The sequence below is a fragment of the Equus przewalskii genome, chromosome 24, assembly GCF_037783145.1.
Source record: "Equus przewalskii isolate Varuska chromosome 24, EquPr2, whole genome shotgun sequence".
Classification (NCBI taxonomy): domain Eukaryota; kingdom Metazoa; phylum Chordata; class Mammalia; order Perissodactyla; family Equidae; genus Equus; species Equus przewalskii.
This window is the reverse complement of record NC_091854.1, coordinates 12530496-12558157: the sequence shown is the minus strand read 5'-3', so window position 1 is coordinate 12558157 and position 27662 is coordinate 12530496. Positions and strand designations below refer to the sequence as shown.

General features: G+C 39.4%; 1 protein-coding gene and 1 long non-coding RNA gene across 4 annotated transcripts in view; one reads left to right on the top strand and one right to left on the bottom strand.

Moving 5' to 3' along the window:
* The window catches only part of CLCA4 (chloride channel accessory 4), a 36201-nt gene extending 17589 nt beyond the window's left edge, over positions 1-18612 (top strand). Inside the window, exons 5-14 of the mRNA XM_008529705.2 lie at positions 805-982; positions 1315-1533; positions 3603-3830; positions 7460-7637; positions 8932-9038; positions 11186-11401; positions 11990-12257; positions 15830-16000; positions 16946-17179; positions 17538-18612. Coding sequence (XP_008527927.2) covers positions 805-982; positions 1315-1533; positions 3603-3830; positions 7460-7637; positions 8932-9038; positions 11186-11401; positions 11990-12257; positions 15830-16000; positions 16946-17179; positions 17538-17980 — 2242 coding nt within the window. The 3' untranslated portion in view covers positions 17981-18612. The remainder of the gene's footprint in view (positions 1-804; positions 983-1314; positions 1534-3602; positions 3831-7459; positions 7638-8931; positions 9039-11185; positions 11402-11989; positions 12258-15829; positions 16001-16945; positions 17180-17537) is intronic.
* LOC103557274 (uncharacterized) overlaps positions 1-27662 on the bottom strand; it is a 101479-nt gene that overhangs the window by 9329 nt on the left and 64488 nt on the right. Inside the window, exon 3 of one of the 3 annotated variants that reach the window (XR_011532420.1) lies at positions 6416-7807. The exons of 1 other annotated variant lie outside the window; for it this stretch is intronic. This is a non-coding gene — a long non-coding RNA (uncharacterized lncRNA). Of the gene's footprint in view, positions 1-6415; positions 9086-27662 lie in introns of those variants that run through there. One more of the 3 variants, XR_011532419.1, reaches the window with a different exon arrangement.

Here is a 27662-nt window from a genome sequence, read left to right as displayed (position 1 = left end):
ACTTCCTAAATGACAGAATGAAATCTAGTCATTGCTTCTTGAATTGGTACTGGAAACACATTGAAAAGATGGGATATATTCACATTCCAGCATATTTGTTCTAATTACTGCCACTGTGGTCAATTCCACGCAATAAAACATATGTTTAAAACGCCTCCACGATTCTTTACTCTGCTCTCCTGGGCAGTACCTCAGTCTTTCCTTCAAGTCACATTTCACTTTGAATAAAAACGCTCCTTGACCACAACTAGAAGGACCTGCAACTAGGATATACAACTATGTACTGGGGGGTTTGAGGAGATAAAGCAGGAAAAAAAAAACGCTCCTTGAATAATCAAAACACTTGCAGCCAAGCCTCATCCCATTCTTTGGGGATATCTTCTTGAACAGAAATCTACAAAGAACTTCAAGCTAAGGTGGTACCAAGAGTAACTGTTTCACAAGTCACCTTGTCCAGACGCCTGCAGTGCATTTACCATCACAAGGCCACCACGACAGGTGTTTGTAAAAGCCATTAGTGTGAGCAGAACAGCAGGAGCTTGAATCCCAGCAGAGAACTCAGCCATCGCCTACACTGGAGATCCCACTTAACATTTCCCTCTGCAACTTCTGGAAAAGCAGATAACTACTCTGGTAGAAACCCTTAACCTTTCCTGGCAAAATAAGATGCATGTGGTATACGAATAACAATAAAAGTCTTGATATAATGGTCATTATTGAAAACCTCGATATAAAGACCCTTAAGATTTTCCAAAAATTTTAATTGTTAGGTTGTCTCAAAGACTAACTGTCACATACTTTCAGGTGTCCCACAGGTATTACTGGTATAAATAGAGTTTATACGTGTCAAGGAGACAGCTGTGTAACCAGAGCATGCAGAATTGATTCTAAGACAAAACTGTATGAAAAAGATTGTCAATTCTTCCCTGAGAAAGATCAAACCGAAAAGGCATCCATAATGTTTATGCAAGGGATTGATTCTGTAAGTACATCAATAGTTACTTCAGACTATATATTTGTAAGTAAAGGACATGTCATGATATTTATAAAATATCTGTGCAGGTGACCTGAGAGATTAGATGTATTAATATATAGTTCTTTGAACACTGACTGGCATATAGTAAGCACACAACTAGTGTTCCTGTTATTACTATTATTTAAAATCAACTTTACTATTATATGATTCCTCAGTGAGTCAATTTCATTCAATAGACAACATATTTGCAGAGCAGATTTTTTATTTTTTCAGATTTGTAGTTCAATTTTTAAATGCATTGTACATAAACAATTTTTTTCATTTTATTAACCTTTTAGGTTGTTGAATTCTGTAAGGAAAACAACCATAACCGAGAGGCTCCAAGCCTACAAAACAAAATGTGCAATTCCAGAAGCACATGGGACGTGATCAGCAATTCTGAGGATTTTAAAAACACAACATCTATGGTGGCACCACCCCCTCCACCTGTCTTCTCATTGCTGAAGATCAGTCAAAGAATTATGTGCTTAGTTCTTGATAAGTCTGGAAGCATGGCGGTAAGTTTGTGAGCCCATTTTTCCTGGATGTAGGAAGAGGGAGGTGATTGAGGGCTTAAGAACACTCAACACTACCTGCACCTGGGTTGTTCTGAATTTCATGGTGGCATAAGTACCATCACTTCCTGTGATCATGACCTCTAGTGGGGCAGTGAACATTGTAATGAAAGAATGATGGCAAGAGAGTTAAAAAGACCTAACCCAAGAGTCTCTGTTTTTTCCAGAAAATAGGTTTATTGAGGATGACTTTTAGGCCCTTTAGTAAAGATTTAGTTAGAAGATCAGAACTAGAGATTGAAATAGGAAAATGTTTTCTAAGCTCACCCTCGTTGTCTACTGGAAATACTTGACAGACATGAGGAAAAAGTAGATTCAGGGCTTCTGAACTCCATTTCAAGTCAAGGGACAAGATCAACCAAGAAAATTCTTAACATGGTTTTATCTTATTTTAAACTCCTGTATCAATGACCTCTTTATGCTCAAAGACACCAACAAAGAGCATCACCATCACGAAGATAGGACCAGATTCAGGCATTCATTCCTTCTACTATCATTCACTGAATGGTAGGCATTGTGCTAGGCTCTAGGAACAGAAGCCCATATCCTTGATGAGTCCAAAGTTCAATAGAGAAAACTCTCTCTGCCCCATCACCTGGTTAACTCATACACAGTCTTCAAAATTTGGTAGAGGTACCCATTTCCCCAGGAGAAAATGGGCTAGGATTCTAGGCTAAGGGTCCTTCTACTGGTCTCCCACAATGACCTGTGCAAACTTATATTACTATAAATTATGTTGAAATTACACACTTCTCTCCCACTAGCCTGGGAGCTCCTCTAGGACTTGGAACCATGCTCTCCAGGAACCATGCCTCTAGGACTTGAAACAGTGTCTTATTCATCTTTGTATCCCACTTGCCCAGAACAGGGTTTATCACATATAGGCACTCAATAAAAAATTGTTGAAATGAATAGACTACAAATGAGCAGATGTAATGTGATAAGGTACTCAGACGAATGGCACATTTGAAGCAGAACAGACCATGCTGAAGATCAGGAATAGTGTCTTTAACAAGTGGGGGATTGGGTGGTTACTGAAAAGGGCAAGGGATGAATGAAACAATCCACAATAGCACAGAGTTTCAGAAAGAGCATCAGAGTGCTAGACACCAGCACATATAAGTGTCTAGGAAGTGTCACAGGGGAGAGATGACATTCTTGATTGGGAGAAGATGAGCACCCTCCCCTAGGCAGGGTACAGATAGAGCCAAGTGTAAAGGTAAAGCAAGGTAGTAAAGAGAGCCCTCAAAGATGGGGATATAGGAGGTTCTCACTGTGATTTGGTTCTAGGGAGTTCAGAGGGAAATTTGGGCATGTGTTGGGGGAAGGTACCACAGATCAGTTGGTATTGAGGGACTGGAAAAGACAAATGTATGAAGACACTCATATGGTGGGCATTCATGTAGGAAAGAGAGATGGAAGTCTGAGTTACCAAAAAAAAAGTCCAATTAATCCATTGGTGGGGAAGTGCTGGGAAGAGGTGGGAGCAGAAGAGGAAATGGGGGAGGTAGGGACTAGGCCTCTAAGAATATAGCTGCAGCTTGAGTAAGTTCATCTTTTTGGTAGTCTAGTCCCCAGTGGATGGAGAAATTTCAGGCTGTAGTTGGAGTCCATGATAATCTTGTTAGATACTGTAGAATCTGGGGAGTGGTTTCCTCTGAATGCAACAGAGGATCCCAAGAGTAATTAGTCAGACTCTAAGATGTGAGTCATTGCCCTCCAATTCCAACCCAGCCCCCACCCCACCCTCCACCTCTAATTTGGGTGCTTGGCAGTCAACAATCAGCTTTACTCAAAAGCTTATTTTCCTTACTACCCTATATGTTTTACATAATACACATAACTATATTTTTCAATTTTATCAATTGAGAAGAAACAATTGCTTTGTTTAATAACACCAATTACTATTGATAGAAGATTCTTAACAAAGTCTGTTCATTCATTTTATGTGATCTCTTATTATTTTCCAGTTGGAAGCCATTTGCTTGTTTTTCTTTTCCTTTTTTATTCAGGGTTCTAATCGCCTAAATCGAATGAACCAAGCAGCAAAACATTTCCTGATGCAGACCATTGAAAACGGATCCTGGGTGGGGATGGTGCATTTTGATAGTACTGCCTACATAAAAAGTAAATTAATCCAAATAACAAGCAGCAATGAAAGAAACAAGCTCTTGGAGAGTTTACCTACAGCAGCTTCTGGAGGAACTTCCATCTGCAGGGGAATTAAATCAGCATTTCAGGTGAAAATTATAATACAAATATAATTTGCTCTCTTTATTACTAGGACATTTTTATGTTAAATGCTGTTGCATATACTTTCTCCCTAATTTTGACATAACTAATCCTAAGAAGCACAGGACTAAGCCCATAAAAAAATGGATCAGTAAGTCAATGAATAAACTGATGAGTGAATAAATGAGTATTAAAATGCCACTAGAGCACAAGTCCAGTGACATCAGAAACTTTGTCTGTCGTGTTACTACGTAATAGTCCGTGCTCAAAAAATGTTAGTTAAATAAGTGTGTTTGGGCTGCAAAAGTCATCAACTTTTATGCAATGAAGCAAGCTAAATGGTATGATTCCACTTTGGGCCAATACTCGTTTCAGTGTCTGTCACATTCAGTTAGAGGAAACTGATGTTTATCTATAGAAGCAGATGTGGCAGGGACTGTTAGTCAAAGTTGGGTAAGGAAGACTGGTCACAACATGAGTTTTGACCTCAGAGAACTGGCTCTACCACGTACCAGCTATGTGATCTTAGATAATGTTTCAGTCTCTTTAGATTCTCAGGGACTTATTTGTAAAATATAGGAAAACAAGAATGCCTACTTCAGAGGACTATTATGAGGATTAAATGAAATTATATATTACATACTTAGAACAATATTATTTATTGTTCTATCTGTTATATCTATTGTTACCTTCTTTCCATCTTTGCATGTTAAACTTCTACCAATTCTTCAACCTCCTTGCTCCTTTGTGCAGCTTTTCCTGCTACTCTCACCCCTGTTGAATCACCCTCTTTTATGAATTGCATGGCATTTCAGTGTAGCTTTTTAACATGAAGTCCTGGGTTCAAACTCCAATTATCACTTACTAGCTTTGTGACCCTAAGCGTGATTCTTCACCTCTCTAGTTCTCTATTACCTCATCAGTAAAATGGGGCAATGAAAGCTAGTATAGGACTGTTCATGTTTTAATTTATTCAACATATATTTATTGTTGGGAGTAGTGGGCAAACATATAATATAATATAATTTGTTCAATGTATATTTATGTACCCAGCAAAGCTTCTCTGCCCTTGTAGTTCATGCTATTTCAGTGGGGAACAGATCATTCATCCACCAATCAATCAGTAATTAACTTAAAACAACAATGATTGAAGCCTGTGGAGACAGTGTTGCGCAGGAACCAGAGTGAAGTCATAGAGTAACTGGGAAAAGAGGGGCACTGGCTACCTTAGGTAGAAAGGCCACTGGGGCTCTCTCTGAAGGGTGACATTTAAGCTAAGATTTGAAGGATGAGAAAGAGTCAGTGGTTCAAGCAGAAAGGAAAGTGCAAAGTCCCTTGGGAAAGAAGTGAAAAAGAACTGGATTATTCCAAGAAATGACAGAAGCTAGTGACACTGGAGTCTGACAAATTAGGGGGTATTAAATGTGATTGGCAGGTAGACAGTAGCTACATTTTTCAAAACTTCAAAAAATATGGTAAGAAGTTTGTATTTTATTTTAAGCACCGCAGAAAGCTACCGAAGGGCTTTAAGCATCAGAGACTGAGAATCAATTTAAGATTTATGAAGTTGACTCTGGTTGCCCCACAGGAAATAAACTGTAGGGAGCAGAGTGGTAGAAGAGTTGTTATCTAGGGACACGTTGGGAGTTTGGACTTGGATTAAATTACACAGTGTATAAAACACATTTAACACCCAGCAAGCATTCAGTAAATGGTAGCACTGTAATATTGTGTTGTTTCTCTTGAACTATAGAATATATCTGCTGTGTCTTTGTCACTCTCTATATCTCCCCAGTCTCTCACCCAAATATCAATAAATATTTTTAAATTTAATTCAATTCTTTCCATGAATGCAGGAACCATGTAGTCCTGCTAAATCCCCAGTAGCCAGGTCAGTGACTAACACATTGTAAGCACTCAGTGGATAAACTAATACAAGAAAGGGAGAGGTGAAGTAGAGAGAACTCTACTTCATCTTTAAATCTTCATTTTGCACTCAAATGTGAAGAGGGAGTGTGATGGGGATGCTGTATAAATGATGTAAATGTGTAAAAGCATTTCCTATTTTTCAATGTGGTTTTAATGCATGTCAGAGCATATTTCACATATATTACAATATATATATTAGTCATTCTTTGCCCCAAAACATGCAAAAATTGAAATGAGCCTAGTCATTTTGTTCCCTGACACCAGGTTTATTAAGGATTCCTACAGGGGCTGGCCCTGTGGCCTAGCAGTTAAGTTCACACGCTCCGCTTTGGTGGTCCAGGGGGTTCGCCAGTTTGGATCCTAGGTGTCGACCTAGCAGCACTCATCAAACCATGCTGAGGCAGTGTCCCACAAAGAAGAACTAGAAGGACCTACAACTAGGATATACAACTAGGTATTGGGGGGGGGTGTGGGGGATAAAAAAATAACAGGGACAAAAGGAGAAAGACTGGCAACAGATGTTAGCTCAGGGCCATTCTTCCTCACACACAAAAAAGGCATACCTTTAAAAAAAAAAAAAAAGGTTCCTACATTCCAAACCCTCTTTTGCAAATCTACACACACCTCCACAACATACCCAGGAGAGCGACTGATAATCTGGTACTTTTTTTTTTTTTAATTTTTTTTTTATTGAGTTATTGATAGGTTACAATCTTGTGAAAGTTCAATTGTACATTAATGTTTGTCAGTCATGTTGTAGGTGTACCACTTCACCCTTTGTGCCCACCCCCCACCCCACCTTTCCCCTGGTATCCACTAACCTGTTCTTAGTCCATAATTTTAAATTCCTCATATGAGTGGAGTCATACACAGAGATAATCTGGTACTTTTTTCCCATTGGCCTGCACTCAGTTTCTCAAAATAGTACTCTAAGAAGCCACTACCAATTAAAGCTGTCAGAGAAGATGAAATATAGTTACTATCCTGGGATAAATTCTCTTTATCTTCTCTTACAAGCACCTGGATGCAGAACCCTAAGTTTCAAATTGTCTGGTTTTACAGGAAATGGGTTCAAGCCACAAATAGAACTCAATCTCAGTAAATACAATTCATGTATTCTCTGAGCACTAGCAATATTCTTAAGTTTGTTCTTGTTAATATTAGAGGTAAAATAAGTTATATGACAAGACTCTTAACGTTGACCCACTTAGAACTTTCTATATCTTTTCTTTATAAACATAGTAAGGGTTTCCTAATTGGGAATCATTATTTTTTTTTTTATATTGAGGTGGATTCTTAATGCATGTAGCTGTATATGCAGCAGACTATACACAGAAGGCTTGTCAGAAAGCAGTCCGGTCAAAGAGCAGAGAAATACTTAATGCCACATTCTGCAATTATATTTTTCGCGTCTGGTTGACCTGAGTTTCCCAGACTCAGATGTCATTGTCATTTAACCCAGGAGGGATGTTCCAAAGCCCTGCTCCCATATAGCTTCATTTGAACAGAAATTCCCTGCAGCAGGTGGACAAAATAGAGAGTCATGTTTACGTTCCCCCAGGGGCTGCTGATTGCAGATTCTATGATTTTAAAACAGAAGCTATTTCTTCCTTTCTGCACATTTTTATTTCCTCCGTACATTTTTCCTGATCTCCCATAAGTCTTTGATCTAGCAACACTTGTAATTATGCTCTGATTATATTTGCAGGTACTTACAGGCACATACCCCCAAATAGACGGATCTGAAATAGTGCTGCTGACCGATGGGGAGGATAACACTGCAGGCAGTTGCGTGGATGAAGTGAGACAAAGTGGGGCCATCATTCATTTCATTGCTTTGGGACCATCTGCTGATCAAGCAGTCATAGAGATGAGCACCATAACAGGTAAAAGGTGACCCATATATTCTAGTCCTTTGATAGCAATGCACAAGTGTAGAGGCTGACGATCAGCAACTTCTCTCAAGCTCTTGCTCTGCAGGCACTGTGCCAGGAGCCTGGGACCAGAGTTAAACCACACCTGATCTCTGTTCTCAAAGGGCTCACAGTCCAGCTGGCTGGAAAGACAAATAAAACTAGTAATCAGATAGCATAAGCAGATAACCGTCCTCCACGACAAAAGGAATACACAGGAATAAAGCAAGATGTGAGCAGAGGAAGCCATTAATTCTCCTAGGGTTGTACAGAGTCAGGAAGGAGGCATGAGAGACGAGTTGAGTTCTGAGCTGGGCCTTGAGCTAGGTGTTGAATTTCTCTGGAAGGGTGAGAGATGATGACCAGGTCATGAGCAAAAAAGACCGTGTTGGGATGACAATGCCAGGCATATGGAGGAATAGTGGGAAATCCATGAGACCAGAGCAGAGGTTATGGGTTGGGGTGATAAGATTAACAGAAGTTCAGACTAAATAAATTTAAGTAACAACAAAGTTTCTAGATTAACTACAGGGTAGCTGTTACCTTAGATACAAAGATATGTGATGAAAAAGGACTATATGCTTTCAGTGGCTTCTTAAACATAGTAGAAAATACATAATTTATAACATTATGAATATCAATTGTTGTATTGAGTTGACTTCTAAAGTTACCAAATACATACTTGCTTTTTAATGCTTAGATGTACAAACTCCCATTGTTTCAAAGTACTTTCATGGCCAGTGTAAAATTTATTTCTATCCCAAGTACCCCCCAAAAGTACTGCTGTTTTGAACTTGTCTCTCTTACCATTTTTCTGTCTCCTCATTGCCAGCTATTGTCAGGATAACTCAATATAGTGGCATTTAACCTTTCTGATTCTGATCTACTCTGGCTGGAAAATCTGGAAGCCAATGTGGTTAGAACTATTTCTTACATACAAGTGATTAATTCCCCTAAAGGGCTGTGTGAAGTCTGTGAGCTTTAGTACAATGACTTATAACATCATTTTTAATATTCTATGGTTATTTGATGCGTTTCAGCCAGCTAACGTTTCTGTAAGTGAGGTGGAAAGGTCGCTTACACTTTCTAGTTAGGAAATGTTGAAGTTAACATTTCAGAGTTAATCTTTACACCTATCTGGTTTTAGTCTATTTTAATAATCTATACTGCAACTTTGATTTTGTTATCCTGTTATCCTATTAATCACTAAAATGTGATAAGTACTTATTATCTAGAAAGCAACCTAGTTAATGCATTTACATTTTAGGAGGAAAGCACAAATATGCTTCAGATGAAGCTGCGAACAATGGCCTCATTGATGCTTTCGCGGCCCTTGTGTCAGGAAACGCCGATCTCTCCCAGCAGTCTCTTCAGGTCAGAGCTCCCACTCCTCAGGTTTTCGTGTTTACATTTAGCCATAACTAAGAAAAACAATTTCATTGTCATAAGTTTTGAGTTCTATATTTTTCTCAAAGTAAATTTTTAATTAAAGTGAAAACTTCAGCCTGAAATAGAAATTATTCTTTAGACGTGACCAAATTAAGTAATGAGATAGCAGACATATTTTTTCTTTTTCTTTTCACATAAATGACAACACAGCCTGTTTCCTTTAAAATATTTTTAGAAAATTCTGTTTCTATCCATATCCATTCCCACAAAGTCTACATCACATCACTTTATGCCAAAACTTCTGTTTTCCATCTTCCATTTCATCAAGTCACTGCCTACATTAAAACTTGCCATGATCACCTAAACAAACCTATTTTCCTCTAGTCTCCAAGATGAAGAGCACTGAAAGCATAGGATGCAGGGTTAGGATAATATATGCATATTGGTTTGAAGGTCTGGTCTGTAGCTTTACCTTATGAACAGATTAAAGATTGGTCTGAGATCTAGCTTGGCAGTGTATAGAGAATAAACTGAAGGAGAATAAAGACAGTTTCTGAGGGTTTCAACTGGATTGACTGAGAGAAAGGTGATGCTACTGTCTAAAATTGACAAGTAGGAAGGAGAACTGATTTTGAGGATATTATTTTGTGTTCTCTTTTAACTTTGGTAATTTTTAGTGGATAGTGAGAAATGAAAATGGAATATTCCAAAATAATTTAAAATATAAAAGCAGAACACGGGAAATCAGCTAGAAAGGAGACATCTGACTGCAGGAGCTGCTTAAAGTTTTGAGAATGGACTTTTTAGATGGTGCAGAAGGGGCAGGAAGAAAGTTTTTTCTTTCCCTCATTTGAAATGCCTTATAGGTTCTTAAATAGAGAAATAACAAAAAGAAAGCAAATTTTTGAAGGATTAATGTGGATTCATGTACACGATGGGAAGTCTTGGGAGAGAATAGTGACATGTTAGAGGTATGTTCCAATAGTCTTAGTAAATGGGGACTCGGATTTGGATGGTGGCAGCTGGAATACAGAGGAAAGGCTACATCTCACTCTTTACTCAGTTATTTTCCCCTAGTACTACTATGTAGCCAAAGCCTTCTAACTGTCTTTGACTTTCCTGATGAGAAGTCTAAAAATGTCACTCACATTCTGATTTAACTTGATCATAATACTTTGTTCACTCACAGACATGTCCACTTAACCTAGGACTGAGATTTTTGCCATGGCAATGATATTTCCATGGTAGAATCACTCCCTTCTATCGGCACTGGTGTGAGGTAGTTTTGTTTTAGGACTGGGTTGGAGTAGAAATGGGATTTCCCATCATTTCTGAAATAACACCTCTGTAGGACACATCTTCTTGGTCAGTGGATAAAGTTGTCTCTCCTTGATTAACAGCTAGCCACAAGGACTTGAAAAACTTTCTTTGAAGCTCCTCTCAGAGAAGGGTCCTCTATTTCCTTTTTCTCTTCTCAGGATTCCAACCTTCACGGACATCAGTTTGCCTTCTTTCCACTCTTGTTGGACGTGTTTACTGTCTGGTGCTATTCTCTAGCATGTGTGAGAAATCATTTCAAGATTTCACATAGGAAAATATTCAGGAGTGTTTGTCTCATTATTTCCTAGTCTTGATTTTCTCTCTTGAGCCCCACCCCACTTACTGTGTTTCTACTCAAATACTCTAGCCACTACAAATAACTAATTATTTTTAGGTCATCATGAGAATGGGTAAATTGAGGGTAACACACACACGCGCGCGCGTGCGCACACACACACACACACACACACTTTACAGCTAATTCTTCTCTGAGGTTGTAGCACCCTTTAATTATAAAGCCTAGGGTGGGTGTTTGCCAAGATAACTGGAAAAAATAATGTGGCCATGTCGCCAACTGTAAAACCCATTCTCCTGCTCTACTGTTTTATTATACCCTGTGTTTTCTTCAGACCGTATATTTCCACACTGACAACTGTCACATCTCAATCATCTTTCAGAGAGATCCCAAGCCTAAGGCGATATGCCTTCTATAAGCTTCTTCTGAGATCAGAAATTAAGAACAATATTTAAAAAGAAAAAAAATAAAATTATTCTTTTCTCCAGTAACTACTTTTTAAAATATATTTAAACAGCTTGAAAGTAAGGGACTAACACTCAACAATAACCTCTGGATGAATGGCACTGTAATAATTGATAGCACCGTGGGAAAGGACACATTCTTTCTTGTCACCTGGAACGGACAGTCTCCCACTATTTCTCTCTGGGATCCCAATGGAAAACGGATGGAAAATTTCACAGTGGACACAGATTCCAAAATAGCTTATCTCAGTATTCCAGGAACTGCAAAGGTGAGCAGTTGGCTTTTAGATCTCCTCACAAATTTATTTTATAGCTGAAAATACATTGTTTAATGTTGTAAATACGAGTGCCAATATTTGTATCATCTTCAAAATTAAGATAAAATAGAATGTACTTTCTATGCTTTTATGGTCCTGAGAATTATGATGGCAGGAAAAGGAGGATAGAACTTATGCATTGGGAGGAAAGAAGAGAAGGGAAAAAAATAGGTAGGTTAAGAATAACCTTGAAGAGGTAATGTAGGTAGAGTCTGTGCAACTTGGTGTGTAGATAGCTACAGAGTCATTCCTAACTAGCACTACCAGATCCTAGAATCTGTGGACTTTGAGGTCAAAGAAAAGGCCCAGACAAAGGCAAACATTCCAAAAGTATCTTCCAGTGAGATTTTACAAAGTTTGGATACCACGAATGGCAATAGTCAGGATGCCCTGTGAAAACTCTCATCCTTTTACTATCAAAAACCTCAAAACTTGTTTATTCTGTAAGATACTTATGAGATTTATCTTAGCATTGGATAATAGAAACACAAAAAAAATAGCTGGATCTTGGATCCTTACTAAATTTCATTGAATTTGCAGGTGGGTGTTTGGACTTACAGTCTTCAAGCCAAACAAAACTCAGAAATATTAACGATAACAGTAAACTCTCGGGCAGCAAATTCTTCCGTGCCTCCAATCACAGTGAATGCTAAGATGAATAAAGACACAAACAGCTTCCCCAGCCCAATGATTGTTTACGCAGAAATTCTACAAGGCTTTGTACCCATTCTTGGAGCCAATGTGACTGCTTTCATTGAATCAAATAGTGGAAAAACAGAAGTTTTACAACTTTTGGATAACGGTGCAGGTAATTCACAAGTTTTTATGAATAAGCCTATATTTTCATAACTCAGGATATGTTATGGGTCTCTGGGGCAGTGTGGGGCAGTAGAACAGGCATCAGAAGAAGTGATGCAGATTATGCATGAACAACAGGACCAGCAGAAAATTCTATGCAGGTAAAACCTACAAGGTGCTTAGCAAATGTCTTGCACGTGGTAAGCAGTCAATACCTGGTATTTACTACCATTATTGTTTGTCATCCAGACAAGCAATGTCTGTCACCAGATAGGAAGGTCTCATTCAGAAGGCTGAGGACAGCATCAAGAATTCTGAACAATTCTGTCCTGGGGGGCCATCATCAAGAAAGTCTGGCCAGAAAGGGTGAGAAACAAGCAACCATATGGGGTTAAGAGGTAGAATTCAGGTCCCTGGCAGGAAGGAGGGGACAGGCAAGAGTACTTTCCAACAGCTGGAACAAAGTACACATGTAGTCCTGGGAACTGATGCCCAAAGGCAGGCAGAACTGCCACGAGAGAGGAGGGGACACCACTGGAGCATTAGGTACCAGGTCTGACTCACAGGAAACAACATATGGTGTTGGCCACACTCTGTCTCCTGGTCTCTATGGGTGAGTGGTGCTTTAAGACCTTTCTCCAGACCCTGGATTGTTCCAGAACTAAACCTTCTTTTGATAGGTTAATGAGCAAGAATATTACCACATTGATAACCATCTGATTTGTCAGAATTTTCCGTCAGTATCTTTTGGGATGTAATTGATTTAGTCAATTTATAATCCTATCCTCACTAGAGTTGGCTCTGTGAAAAATTTAGAAGGTAAAATTTTTCTTTGGTGCACCTCAGTGCCTTCATCTGATATGTCAATAGTTTCCTCAACTATCCCCTGCCTCTTCCCTTTCCCCAACCTCTTCCATGCAATATTAAAACTTACCTACATCGTGCTTCGTATCTCAAGGTTTTACCAGATGACTACTTAGCTAATTTGGAATGCCTTTACCTAAGAAGGTATTGGTGACTAACAATGACTTGGAGCAGGGGTTCTCAAACTTTAGCATGCAAAGGAATCACCTGGAGGGCTGGTTATAACACAGAATGCTGGGCTCTCCCCTGGGAGGTCTGAGAAATTTACATTCCTAATAGGATCCAGAGAGATGCAGATGCCACTGGTCCAAGAACCTCACTTTAAAAGCCTCTGTCTTAATGATCTTATACGTAGAAAACCCCAAAGAATCCACAGAAAAACTATTAGAAATAATCAACAACTACAGCAAAGTAGCAGGGTATAAAATTAACGTGCATAAATCAGTAGCATTTCTATACACTAACAATAAACTAACAGAAAAAGAACTCAAGAACTCTATCCCATTCACAATCGCAACGAAAAGAATAAAATACCTTGGGATAAACTTAACCAAGGAAGTGAAGGATCTATACAATGAAAACTACAAGACTTTCTTGAAAGAAATAGGCGATGACATAAAGAGATGGAAAAACATTCCTTGTACATGGATTGGAAGAATAAACATAGTTAAAATGTCCATACTACCTAAAGCAATATACAGATTCAATGCTATCCCAATCAGAATCCCAAGAACATTCTTCACAGAAATTGAACAAACAATCCTAAAATTCATATGGGGGAACAAAAGACCGCGAATTGCTAAAGCAATCCTGAGCAAGAAAAACAAAGCCGGCGGAATCACAATCCCCGATTTCAAAACATACTACAAAGCTACAGTGATCAAAACAGCATGGTACTGGTACAAAAACAGGTCCACAGATCAATGGAACAGAATTGAAAGCCCAGAGATAAAACCACACATCTATGGACAGCTAATCTTCGACAAAGGAGCAGAGGGCCTACAATGGAGAAAAGAAAGTCTCTTCAACAAATGGTGCTGGGAAAACTGGACAGCCACATGCAAAAGATTGAAAATTGACCATTCTTTTTCACCACACACCAAAATAAACTCAAAATGGATCAAAGACCTAAAGATTAGGCCTGAGACAATAAGTCTTTTGGAAGAGAATATAGGCAGTACACTCTTTGACATCAGTTTCAAAAGAATCTTTTCGGACACTGTAACTCCTCAGTTGAGGGAAACAATAGAAAGAATAAACAAATGGGACTTCATCAGACTAAAGAGCTTCTTCAAGGCAAGGGAAAACAGAATTGAAACAAAAAAACAGCTCACTAATTGGGAAAAAATATTTACAAGCCACTTATCCGACAAAGGGTTAATCTCCATAATATACAAAGAACTCACACTGCTTAACAACAAAAAAACAAACAACCCGATCAAAAAATGGGCAGAGGACATGAACAGACATTTCTCAAAAGAAGATATGAATATGGCCAATAGACACAGGAAAAGATGTTCATCATCGCTAATCATCAGGGAAATGCAAATCAAAACTACACTAAGATATCACCTTACCCCCGTTAGATTGGCAAAAACATCCAAAACCAAGAACGACAAATGTTGGAGAGGTTGTGGAGAAAGAGGAACCCTCATACACTGTTGGTGGGAATGCAAACTGGTACAGCCACTATGGAAAACAGTATGGAGATTTCTCAAAAAGTTAAAAATAGAAATACCCTATGACCCAGCCATCCCATTACTGGGTATCTATCCTAAGAACCTGATAACAGATATCTCAAGAGTCCGTTGCACCCCTATGTTCATCGCAGCATTATTTACAATAGCCAAGATGTGGAACCAGCCTACATGCCCAGAAACTGATGATTGGATAAAGAAGATGTGGTATATATACACAATGGAATACTACTCAGCCATAAAAAAAGACGAAATTGGCCCATTCACAACAACGTGGATGGACCTCGAGGGCATTATGTTAAGCGAAATAAGTCAGTCAGAGAAAGACGATCTCTATATGACTCCACTCATAGGTGGAAATTAGTATATTGAGAAGGAGATCTGATCGGTGGTTACCAGGGAAAAGGGGGGGTGGGGGGAGGGTACGGAGGGGGAAGTGGTGTACCCACAACATGACTAACAAAAATGTACAACTGAAATCTCACAAGCTTGTAATCTATCATAACATTAATAAAAAAAAATAAATTAAAAAAAAAAAAAAGCCTCTGTCTTAGAGTGTTGAACTCCTTGAGAAATGTGTTTGCAATTTAATGAATAACGCCACTGCTACTGATATCAAGAAATATACCTATAATACTACAGTATTCCTGAGTTCTGCAAATGTATACTCTAATAGCAGATGGGGTTTCCCACTATCAGACCAGGAATAAGGTGAAGGTATTCATTAGACAGATATCAGTGTGTGTATATGTGTGTAATATTATACATATATTAGAAAACATATAATATTATGCATATATGTAATATGTTATATAAATGTATATAAAATAACTCAAAGGTATCAACTCAACAAGATACTAACTACCAGACTATAATGGAAATATAACCCAAGGGGTCAGCCCCAAAATAGGGAGCCTAATCAAGGGAGTATGCTTATAAAGACCATATGCTTGGCTTTGAAAATGAATAAATTTCTCTTTTCCTTTACAATAATCATTTACTCCTTCATATCTATAACAAGGTGCTGATTCTTTCAAAAATGATGGGGTCTACTCCAGATATTTTACAGCTTATTCAGAAAATGGCAGATACAGCTTAAAAGTACGGGTTCATGGAGGAACAAATGCTGCCACACGAAGCATAAGGCATCCAGCCAATAGAGCTGCATATATACCAGGCTGGGTAGTGGACGGTGAGTAACTCGTGGTATCTGAAATCCAGTGCTGGCTTGAATAACAGTGAGTCGATATAATTAAGGCTTCAGACATTTTGCAACTCAAAGGATAGCTCTTCCCATTTCTGGAATGAAGTTCTGTCATCCTGGGGTTTGCCTCCAAATTGACCTAAGCTTTAGTACAGTGTTTGGCATCCAGTAAGCACTCAATAAATGTCAGCCATTACTACGTTAGTTTGGAGCACCTTACCTATATCTACACTGATATGCCAAATTTTCAGCTCAGGATGAAGGAAAGAGTCTAATATATTATGTACCTAAATATAAGCCAGTGACAGAATTTATCCTTCAGATTACATACGCTGTAAAAGATACACAAATGAGTAAACATTTATTTGAAATATTTTAAGTCAAAAGAAAAACAATGTGTAGAGTAAGGTGATCATAAGGATTAAGAATGGATTCTTTGTTAACTTTCCTTTGCCTTGTCCCTTATCTTGAGACTTCTAGGGTCCTTCTGTTGGCAACTAGAATGTAACCTGACATATTACTCCTTAGCACTCGAAGCAGGGAGGGAGGGAGTGACCTGGCACAGGTGGTTGGAAGGGAACCAGTAACAATTTCCCCAAATTTCTTCCCAGCCTATAGATAATTTGAGAGACAAAACAATTCCTTTTTGTCAAAAAAGCATACATTGAATAATATTACATTATTCCCATTCAGTGCAGTCTTAATTCCAAAGCAGTTCGTTATCTGATTCCATCCAACAAAATGCTGGTCAGGATGCTAAAAAAGAATCCTCCCACCAATTGGATACTTATGACTTTGTCATCAAGCTTAATAAAATGTGACTGCACATATGAAAAAAGAAAAGGGAAAGATGAGATGTGGAATTCAAATCACTGAGCTCTGAAAATACTAGTAGAGATTTCCCCACTAAATGCCAGGAAATTTCTAATGCAGGGAAAATTGAAGGTAATCCACCAAGACCTAAAATTGATGAGGATACTCAGACACCCTTGGAGAGTTTCAGCAGAACAGCATCCGGAGGTGCATTTGTGGTTTCAAATGTTTCAAATCTTCCCTTGCCTGACCTGTACCCACCAAGTCAAATCACAGACCTTGAGGCCACCCGTGATGGGGACAATATCAGTCTAACATGGACAGCACCAGGAGATGACTTTGACGTTGGAAAAGGTAAGGACGAGGTGCCAGGTGCTGTTGATTAAGTTACAGGTGCTGGTTGCAAAAGCAAGAGTGTAAGGGGGGGTTGGAAAGGAACAATTTTTAACTGACAGCTGCTCAGTAAAGCATTAATTTTATAATCTGATAGTTTTGAAACAATCAAACAGGACACTTTTTAACTGGCCCCACCTTTCATACAAAGAAGTAGTATTTGGCAGAGTTTAAAAATCAGAATTCAGCTTTTATTGAAAAATTAAAAGCTATGAGTATAAGCTTTGCATAACTAAACAACATTTTGAGAAGAATGACTAAAAAGGAATTTAATACGGTATGCACTGGTTTCTAAACTAAATGTAACTTTTTTCCTTAGCTCAACAGTACATCATAAGAATAAATGGAAGTCTCCTGGATCTAAGAGACAATTTTGATGACGCTCTGCAAGTAAACACTACTGATCTGTTACCAAAGGAGGCCAACTCTGAGGAAACCTTTGCGTTTAAACCAGGAAACATCTCAGAAGAAAATGCAACCCACATATTCATTGCCATTCAAAGTGTGGATAAAAGCAATTTGACATCAAAAGTATCCAACATCGCACAAGTAGCTTTGTTTATTCCTGAAGCAGATTCCAGTCCTGATGAAACTCAGCCAAATCCCAGTCCCGGTGAAAATCTTCCTAATTCTGGAGTTAGCATTTCTTCTTTGGTGTTGTCAGTGGTTGGGTCTGTGGCGCTTGTTAGTATTATTTTAAGTACCGCTGTTTGCATCTTAAACAAGAAAAAAAATTCAAGAAGGCCTAGAACAGAGTTTTAAAAAACAACAACAAAAGTGAAAGATATTTCTAATTTTTTAAATTCATCCTGTGTAATCATGTACTCATAAAATTAATTTTAAGAATTCTAGAAAGGATACTTTGATTAAATATAAACATCCAGGACTATTTGAAAAACTGTAAGTCAATATTAAAGTTTAATAATTTTATTTACTCATTACTTTACTTATCATAAAAAGCAATGAATAAAGATCCTTTTTCATACTGCTACCTGGTTCTGTATTATTTGATGTAAAAGTCTTCTAGAATGATAATTAAAATTTTGTCAAGAAGTTAAAGTTGTCTATTTCATTAGTCAAAATAGAAGTATAATAAAGCAAATAACAATATTTGAAAAAAATGAATTTGGTCTTGGTACTTTGAGGTATAAATTGATGTTATTATGGGGGCTGGCCCCGTGGCCGAGTGGTTAAGTTCACATTCTCCGTTGCAGGCGGCCCAGTGTTTTGTTGGTTCGAATCCTGGGCGTGGACATGGCACTGCTCATCAAACCATGCTGAGGCAGCGTCCCACATGCCACAACTAGAAGGACCCACAACGAAGAATATACAACTATATACCGGGGGGCTTTGGGGAGAAAAAGGAAAAAAATAATAAAATCTTTAAAAAAAAATTGATGTTATTATGTTCACTCAAATATGGCAACCATATACTACTGTATACAACATGAATAAGGTCATGTTAACTGCAATTCATCGATAGGGAAGATACTAGCAAAAAAATCAGTTACCACCTGTCAAACCAGAGATTTTCCTTATTTCAGTTCAATATAATTATATAGTATATATATTTATATATATATATGTATTTCAGTTCTATATATATATATCCCTTTTCACTTAAAAAACAAACCCACTTGTGTATATTTTCTTTCATTAATGGAAAGAATTATTGAAACTACTATCTATTGCCCTGTTTTCAGATACAGAAAGAAAACTAAAATTTTGAAAATGTAATATTTTAATTATCACCCAGAGTCACAGCCTAAAAGTCACAACCATAGTAAGGAATGAGGTTAATTAAAGGGAGAATGTAAGTTGGGAAGAGCAAGTTCACATGGTAGGCTATGACGAGGCCTAACAGAGATCCCAATGATGCAAACAGAATAGAACAAAGAGCATGTAACTATGGCCTACCAGGTGCCACAAGAACTTCCACTCATGAGAGTAGGCAGACTTTGAAGCCCAAGTTTATAAGCATATGGTTACGTTGTTTCTCCAACAGGTGGTTTTCTCTCTTTGCACAGGGAGTTTTATAGCATAATTTAGCTCCCTGAGAAACAGGAGAGACTCTGAAGATCAGCATCCATCATGGCATCCTCATCTCCTGCAGCCTTGGCAGGAATTATTTGTTGGTTTGGAAGTAAACCAAAATGAGAGCCATGTCAGCTGAGTTCAGGAGTAACTTTTAACAATCTTTAAACATAGACCAGAATTTTTGACCTGACATAATTAAATTCATATGATTAGCAGGGTTGATAGAAAGGACCTTGTGGTTTAAATGGGAAAGGCAAAGAAGAAAGGAAGAGGAAATAATCAGGAGACCCACGACTACTGGGAAGGTTTGATTTACTCTCAGCATTCATTGGTAAATTGAGCTGTGCAGTAGGGCATCTGGAGACTGTGTTATTGAGGCAAAGATCTATTAGCACTATTAGTTCCTCCAGTGGGCAGGCAGCTACTTGGCCAGTGCATAGCCATTAGGCTACGGATGTACAGGTGAATACAGAGAAAATGTAGGAAAGATGTAAATGTAGGAGACCTGGCCTTTTACCAAGAGGGTAATAAAAGCCTGAAATTCTGTGTTGGCAACAGAAATAATATACAACAGGCAAATTTTCTCTGGGTCCTTCCAAACCACCCACCCCACAGCTCTGCAAGCAAAGCCCACCAGCCTGGTTATTACCCTTCCTGATGCTTCAGTACAATAGCTAAGCTCAGGTAGGCCTCAGTAGTGGGCTCTCTCTTCCCAAGTTAGGCCCTAGTTTAGTTCTATTTCTATATCTGCATCAGTAGCTAATTGTTAATTAGTAAGAATCAGAAAAATAACTGAATGATTACCATTGTTGTAGTCAGGACAGGCTATATAATTTACAGGGTCCAGGGTAAAATGAAAATGAGGGGCCCCTGTTCAGGGGCTAGCCCAGTGGTGCAGCGGTTAAGTTCGCACTTTCCACTTTGGTGGCCTGGGGTTCACCGGTTCAGATCCCAGGTGCAGACATGGCACCACTTGGCACACCTTGCTGTGGTAGGTGTCGCACATAGAAAGTAAAGGAAGATGGGCACGGATGTTAGCTCAGAGCCAGTCTTCCTCAGCAAAAAGAGGAGGATTGGCAGCAGTTAGCTCAAGGCTAATCTTCCTCAAAAAAAAAAAAAGAAAGAAAATGAGGGGCCCCTGTTCAAAAATTAAGAATTTCAAGACAGCAACAGCAAAGTGTTGAACCAGACCCAGGCTCTGTGCGAGTGCACAGTCTCATGCCCACAAAGCCTGCCCTGGCTGTATTCTAGGATAAACCAGTGACAGCACTGATACCGACCCTGATATTGGTTTCCTTACATTAAACCCACCATATATGGGGTTAAAACAAAAACATTCATTCCCTGTTTACTCTCTGTCTTCCTGGCTCCAGAATCCACTATCCTCCACGGAGACAGACACAGACAAGGACAAGCACCTGGATTCATTATCTCCTCCCCACAAAGAGATACAGGCTGGAGGGAAAGCTGCTGACCAGCAAGGTCATGGGCTCCTGCCTCTCTGCAAGTAGTCTCAAGGCCAAAGACAGGCTGGTGGGGAAGCTCCAACCAGCAAGGTCAAATCTCCCCCTCCCCTCCCTAAAACCCCAAATAAAAACCCTTCCTTTTAGCTTTTTGGGGAGTTTGGGATTTCAGCGTTATCTGCCCTCTCTCCTTGCCCAGTGCTATGCAATAATAAAATTCCTACTTTCTCCCACCACACCCAGTGTCAGAGATTGCTTGCTGTGCAACGGGTGAGTGAACTTACTTCAGGTTCGATATCAGCACCAGTAGTACAAAATCTTTGCATGGGCTTTCCCTTACAGACACGTGGCAATATTCATGGTCTAATAGTGATCTAGTTAATCACGAAAAAGTGCCAGGTTTGGAAAGGGAACCTTAGGGCCATCACTTCTGGCAGGGAATCTAGACACAGAAAATAATTCTAAGCTGTCCCAGTAAAGGAAGAGAGGCAGCCCTATGTGGAGGAGGAAAGTACCTTAACAACTCCAGAGACTCAGATGATTGTAGGACTCCTCAAAGGAAAAAAGCCCATACCACCAGCCATGCAACTGGCTGCTGCCCCTGGAGGTGATGAGTCAGCAGTGTCATAAATGAAACACGTGCCTGCAGGGGTCTGTCCAAGCTGCAGTACTGAGGGGAGGTATACATTCCTAATCTCAGCTGTTCAGTCAGGACCAAGAGAACTACCTTCCTATGCTCCTATTCATGCTCCTTGTAATGGCTGATGTTGCAGGCCAGAGTGACCTAATAAATCATGTGTAAATGGTGGGACCCAAAACACAGTGCCTGATGAACACACAATATGATATCAGTATAAAATGGGACCAGGAAGAGCATAGCTCAAAGTAACAGTGAAGTGAGCCAGGCCTATTGTAGGCCAGACAGAAAAGTGTGTAGCTAGTCTACAAATGATTTCTAAAGATCCACAACTCCTTTTATTATTATTACCATACAACATGGCCTTGTGTGGTCGCCCGCCTCCCACATTGGATCTGGGCTGGTCCAATGACTTGCTTTAATTAATAAGATGTAGCAGAAATGATGAAAGCTTCCATTTTTGTGTTCTTGGGAACCCTGAGTATCCATGTACAAAATTCAGATAGCGATGGACAGACTACTGAAGAAGTTCTGAGACCATATGGAGAATGGAAGAGGCCTATCTCTGCTTCCCAGTCAACCCTCAGACGATTCCATTTGCAGTCACCAGACTTCAACATGACCAAAACAAGAACTTCCCAAGTCCAGTCAACCAACAGAATCTTGGAGAAAATAAAATGGCCATTTTTAACCATTTTTCAAATGGTTTGGTCCACAGTGCTAGATTACTGAAATTATCGATAATCATATCAGTCAGGGTTCCATGAGGGAAACAGAACCACTATGAACATTACAGAACAGGGTATTTATTATAGGATTTAAGGCAGGGAGGTAAAAAACGAAGAAAGGAGTTGGAGGATCAGAAAAAAGTTACTAACGAGCCTCCCAGAAGCACTGGTATTGGTGCTGGGTGTTTGATGTTGGAAGCTAAGCAAGAACAAGAACTGCAGTGGGACTGTGAAGGGGGCTGGTGTAGAAATCTCTGGAAGACTGTTGCTTCTGCATAGCTACCACCTCTGTAGTTCGTTGCCAAGCGTCTCATGATGGGTCTGGGATCATTATAGGTCAGCAAGGCCAGCATTCAGGAAGAAGAGTTGGACATGCAGTAAGAGAAGAACAAGGATACCAGTTCATCTGCATCTGTTTCTTACTGCCTCCTATCATCTCACATTCAGACAGTTAAGGCCGCTGTTTTACTTCTGCCTTCCAAATTTCAAGCAAATATCTCTATTAACCAATTTTAATCCAGAATCATACGTCTGGGAGATGTAGTTCTAATCTATCCCAGTTGCCTCAGCAAAGCCACCACAAGCATGGAAGTATGCAACGGTGACTTACTGTGGCATAGCAAGGAGTTTTTTTTTTTTTTTTCAAGATTGGCACCTGAGCTAACAACTGTTGCCAGTCTTTTTTTTTTTCTTTTTTTAGCTTTATCTCCCCAAATCCCCCCGGTAGATAGTTGTATATCTTAGTTGCAGGTCCTTCTAGTTGTGACATGTGGGATGCCGCCTCAACGTGACCTGGCGAGCGGTGCCATGTCCACGCCCAGGATTCAAACCGCCAAAACCCTGGGCCGCCACAGCAGAGCGCGCAAACTTAACCACTTGGCCATGGGGCTGGCCCCACAAGGAGTTTCTTTATGTGGTAGTAAGTGGACCCTGTTTCTAACCTAAAAATAAAAAAGTTAGCAAGCTGGAAGCTATGAGCTCCTGTGACCTGGTGGATTACTCCCTCTGCATTGGCTGCACTGACTACAGGAACTTCTGGCCCACCCTCTGAGAAACTATGTGGAGTCACGTGGCACTGCCCACTTATCCACTTAAATCCATATCTTATAAACATTTTATGCTGCTTGTTTGCTGATTCAGTAATGAACCCAGGTAAAAACAATTTAAGCTGAAGCCAAGATGCCATTCTCACTAATCTTGCAAATAATACACATATTTTTACGATTGAACAGAGGAGGAGCTGCCAAAAACAATGCTGAGAAGGAGCCTCTGAAGACAAATGAGAAAACTCAAGAGTGTGAGGTCAAGGAAGGAAGAGGAAAGAATGATTCAAGAAGAAACGAGCAGTCAACTGTTTGGATTAATGCTCAATTGTAGCCATTGAATTTAGCAACACAGAGTTATTAGCGACCTTAATACGAGTAATTTTGGTAAAGAAAGCATGAGGGGTGAGTAAATAGAAAAAGTGTGTCCACACACTTCTTTCAAGAATCTTGACTGTGAAGTAGAACAAAGACAAGCAGTAAAAATTGGAAGACGTAATACGTAGTCAAAAGAGGTATAATTTGTACAGCAATTGTTAAATTTCATTGCAAATATTACAGAACTATTTTATATTTTAAATTCTAAATATATATGATTGATCAAGAAAAATTTTAAAAAGAAGTTCTTTATAATGAAACTTTGGTATAACCCCAACAGAAGTTAAGCCTTAATTTTCTCATCTGTAAAAATGAAAATAATAGTACCCACCTACAAGTGTTATGTGGATCCCATGAGAAAATGGCAAGTGCTTGACTCCATTCCTACATCTAGTTAGTGCTCAGTTCAGGGCAGCTCTCATGCTAAGAAGTTTTGTACTGCTGTACCCTAAACTCAGGAATCTTAGCACTGAGAGCAACATGTCTATCAGTCAGTCAGTCAGGGTATTAAACTCCTACTTACTATTCACCAACACTCTGCCACTAGGTGCTGTGGATAGAATGGTGAATGAAAAACCAGTCTAAGTTCTCATGGAGGTTAGAATCTAGAAGAAAGACAGATATTAAACGTATCACAAGATATAAATAATTATAAGTTTTCAAAGTGGTCTGAAGTGTTATTAAGTTATTGTATCTCCCATGACTCTTATCAAACTCATAGGCAAACAAAATCCCCACTTATTCACACCATTGACCTTCCATCCAGATTCAGATTCCCCAGGAGCACATTGTTTTTTCCCTCAATACAACCCTTGCTATTAGAATAAGATAGTATTTAGTACCCATTGGGATCCCATTTTCCCAAAATCAACTATGCAGGTCCACAGCTGAGAACAAAAGATACTATGTATCCCAGATTCCAAGCTTAGAATATTGCCAGCCACATCTCCTTAAAGTAAAGGAGAGGCACTGGGTCAGGCAAAGCTATGCTACCGCCACCCACCAATTCCACTACCCTAACCACCTCCCAATATAAGAAGAGGACTAGGAGAGAGAAAGATTCGGCCTTTTTGGGAAGTGCAGTGTTCTGAAAGGACCTCCAGTACAGCGTAAATCTCAGGAAGCCACATAAATCAAGAGATGATAATCCTCTCGCACCAACATTGCTGAACCACTACATGGGCAGAGTCCTTGAAGCTGCTGAGATCGAAGAAATGGGCAAGAGAGAGAAGGTGGGGAAGACAGATTTGCCAGTGGGACCACCTTCATGCATTAAGGATATCATGCATGTTTGATACAAAAAGTATAAAGTTTCTGATTGATTGAATAGAACATTAGAAGGTGGTTGGGCATAATCCACTTGGAATCTCCCAGGCCAAGAAATTGTGCAGAGAAGAGCCTTAGAGGACTATCTAAGAACTTAACAGAGAACCAGTTTTCATGCACCTACCACTCTGAGAGAGGTATGAAAATACAGCACAGCAGGACAGGCTTATGAGGAGACATTGACCTCTCCTCTCCCTCCTCCCCAAGACCCAAGTAGAATACTCCTGGGAAGCGGGAGAAGCAATTAATTGAGACTGAGGCCATACACACACACCCCATTTCAAGCCACAGTCTGGCCTGAGTTAGAGGAAGGGAAAGAAAAGAGCTCCAGATCAAGTAAAAGATACAAGTTTGAAAGTGAACAGGACTGGGTCCTAATCATCAAACCAAGATAATTTGAAAGCCCAGGAGTGACAATAGTAGTAGAATTGGCTGAGATATCATTAAGAAAAACTGCTACCCAGTGAGATAGGGGGAACTCAACAGAACACAGCTCATTATAGCTACTGGAAAACACTGTTATCTCATGCTTATATTCCAACAAGTTGAGACTGCTTAATCAACTGGTCTCACAGCGACCACACTCATCAATATCACTGCACAAATTTATGATGACAAACCCACTCATATACAGACCCACTCCCTATGCACCTATCTCCTTGTCTTTCCACTCCCTTCCCTTCTGTAGAAAACACATGTTCATCTCCCTATCATCCATTCTCCCCTCCTGAGGCAAAGGTCCAGTCATTTTCCATGCTGGAATTCTTGGCAAGTCCTTGTCTTCATTTCCAGTCCTGCCCCTCCTACCATCACCCTCTATTTCTGGTGCCCAGCATGGCCTCTTTCTTTGGATTGGCCCCATTTCCCTCTATTTCTATCTTCCATTTCCATATACCCCTAACTCTTATCTGAGACCACCACACATACAACTCTAAAGGGATCCATCCAAATTATATCTTATATGAATAGCATCCTTGGAGTTTATCAAAGTACAGTCTCTGTGTCCTCGTGTGGTGGCTCTACCCACTACATAGAACCAACATATGAAAAAAATATGTATTCTTTGTAAATAGGTTTATATTGTTTTGTTTTATGAAACATGAGTTGTCCTAAAGGCTTATCATCTATAATAGACTTTTATACACTCATTAGCATCTATAATAGCCTTCTATACACTCATTCAAGTAACAATTCTTGCAAATTAATCCTTTCATTTATAATCCCAGTGCACTGTTTGCTTTAATAACCTATGTGATGATCAGGACATTAGTTCCTGATACGTTTGACCCCATTAGGAATGTAAGCAAAATGCTACACATTGTGCCTTTTACCTCTTATGTGGTTGTCAGAAAATAAAGGAGTGGTTTTTACATTAAATTGTTTTAGACGTATATGGAAAAGACAGAAAAGGAGTAGTTGGCAGTATGAAAGTAGCACCATCAATTACTCCATAATTAGAAGTTCTGGTTGGACTGGGAAATAGCAACTATCAAAATCTTGTGCTTTTCTCCAAATGTGAATCCATGCACAGTTTCTCAAATATATTTTCCAATTCACACAATACATATGTGCTAGCAATGCAGCCTTGTTTTCAAACACTCTTTACCCTGTGGCCAAAGTCTTTCTAAAATACAAATCTGATCCTGTCAGTCTCCTCCTTAAAGCCTTCTAATGACTCTCCTTTGCACTCAGTGTGAAGTTCAAGCCACATGATATGATTAATAATGCCGTTCCTGTTACCTCCTGCTTACCACTGTCCTCTCAGGTCTCACAAGTTCTCATATTGTTTATTCTGGGCTCCGTCCTCCCTCTCTCAGTGTATCACAGGCTCTCTCAACACTGGGCTGTCAGGTGCTTTTCATTCTTCTGGAAAGCACCTTGCCACCATCCCTCCAGTTCCACATCTTGCAGTCACATCGGTGACTCCTGCTCATCCTTCAGGTCCTAGAATAAGTGTCACTCCCTTGGGAAGCATTCCCTAACTCCTTCGATCCTCCTGACTGGGCTCAGTTCCTCTCACATCACCTCATTCTCACCCCTGGGGTAACCGTTAATCCTCTGTGTTTTAACTGATGATTTACCTGTCCTTACTTCCCTTCAGATGGTGAGCTTCTTGAGGGCAAGAGACAATATCTTAAAATCATTTTACTCCCAATGCTTATCACTAGGCTCAATAAATACTTGTCAAATGAAAGCATGGAACCTGTCTCCTCTGGAGTTTCAGTTGTAATGAATCAATCCCAGAGCCAACAAAAGGACCACAAAAATGAACCAGTAACAACCTTACTGTATGGGCTTAAGCCACAGAAAGACAATATTATCCCTTTAGACAGGAATGCTGAGTCGCTCCATTTAAACGAGGAAATAGTATATTGAACTATATCCTCATAGTTACTGCAACAACAAGCTTTGGTTTAACATTTCCTCTTAATTAGCCTTCCAGCTAGCTTTCAGCCTCTGTTTAGGTTAATTCAAATTTTATATGAATTTACTTCTAACTAATATATGCCTCCAATCCCAATTCCTTCTATGACCCTGCTTACACCTGCCCAGGACTTTACTTTAGTCCTTCAAATAAGTTTCAAATATATCAAGGCCAGACTCATTCAAAAGCAGCTCAAAACTTATTTCGCACTCAAGAAATGCAGCCCCTCCCTACCCTTCTGTATCAGCCTACCTTTCTTCCTGTACTCCTGCTTAAACAGCAGACTAATCCAGCCAGCTACTGTTCCAACCCAGAAGTCAGTTTATCTTTTCTTACTCATCTCTAGAGCTTAGTAATGCAAATCTTTGCTTCTGACATTTGCTGGATAAATTTTCACAAACAAACAC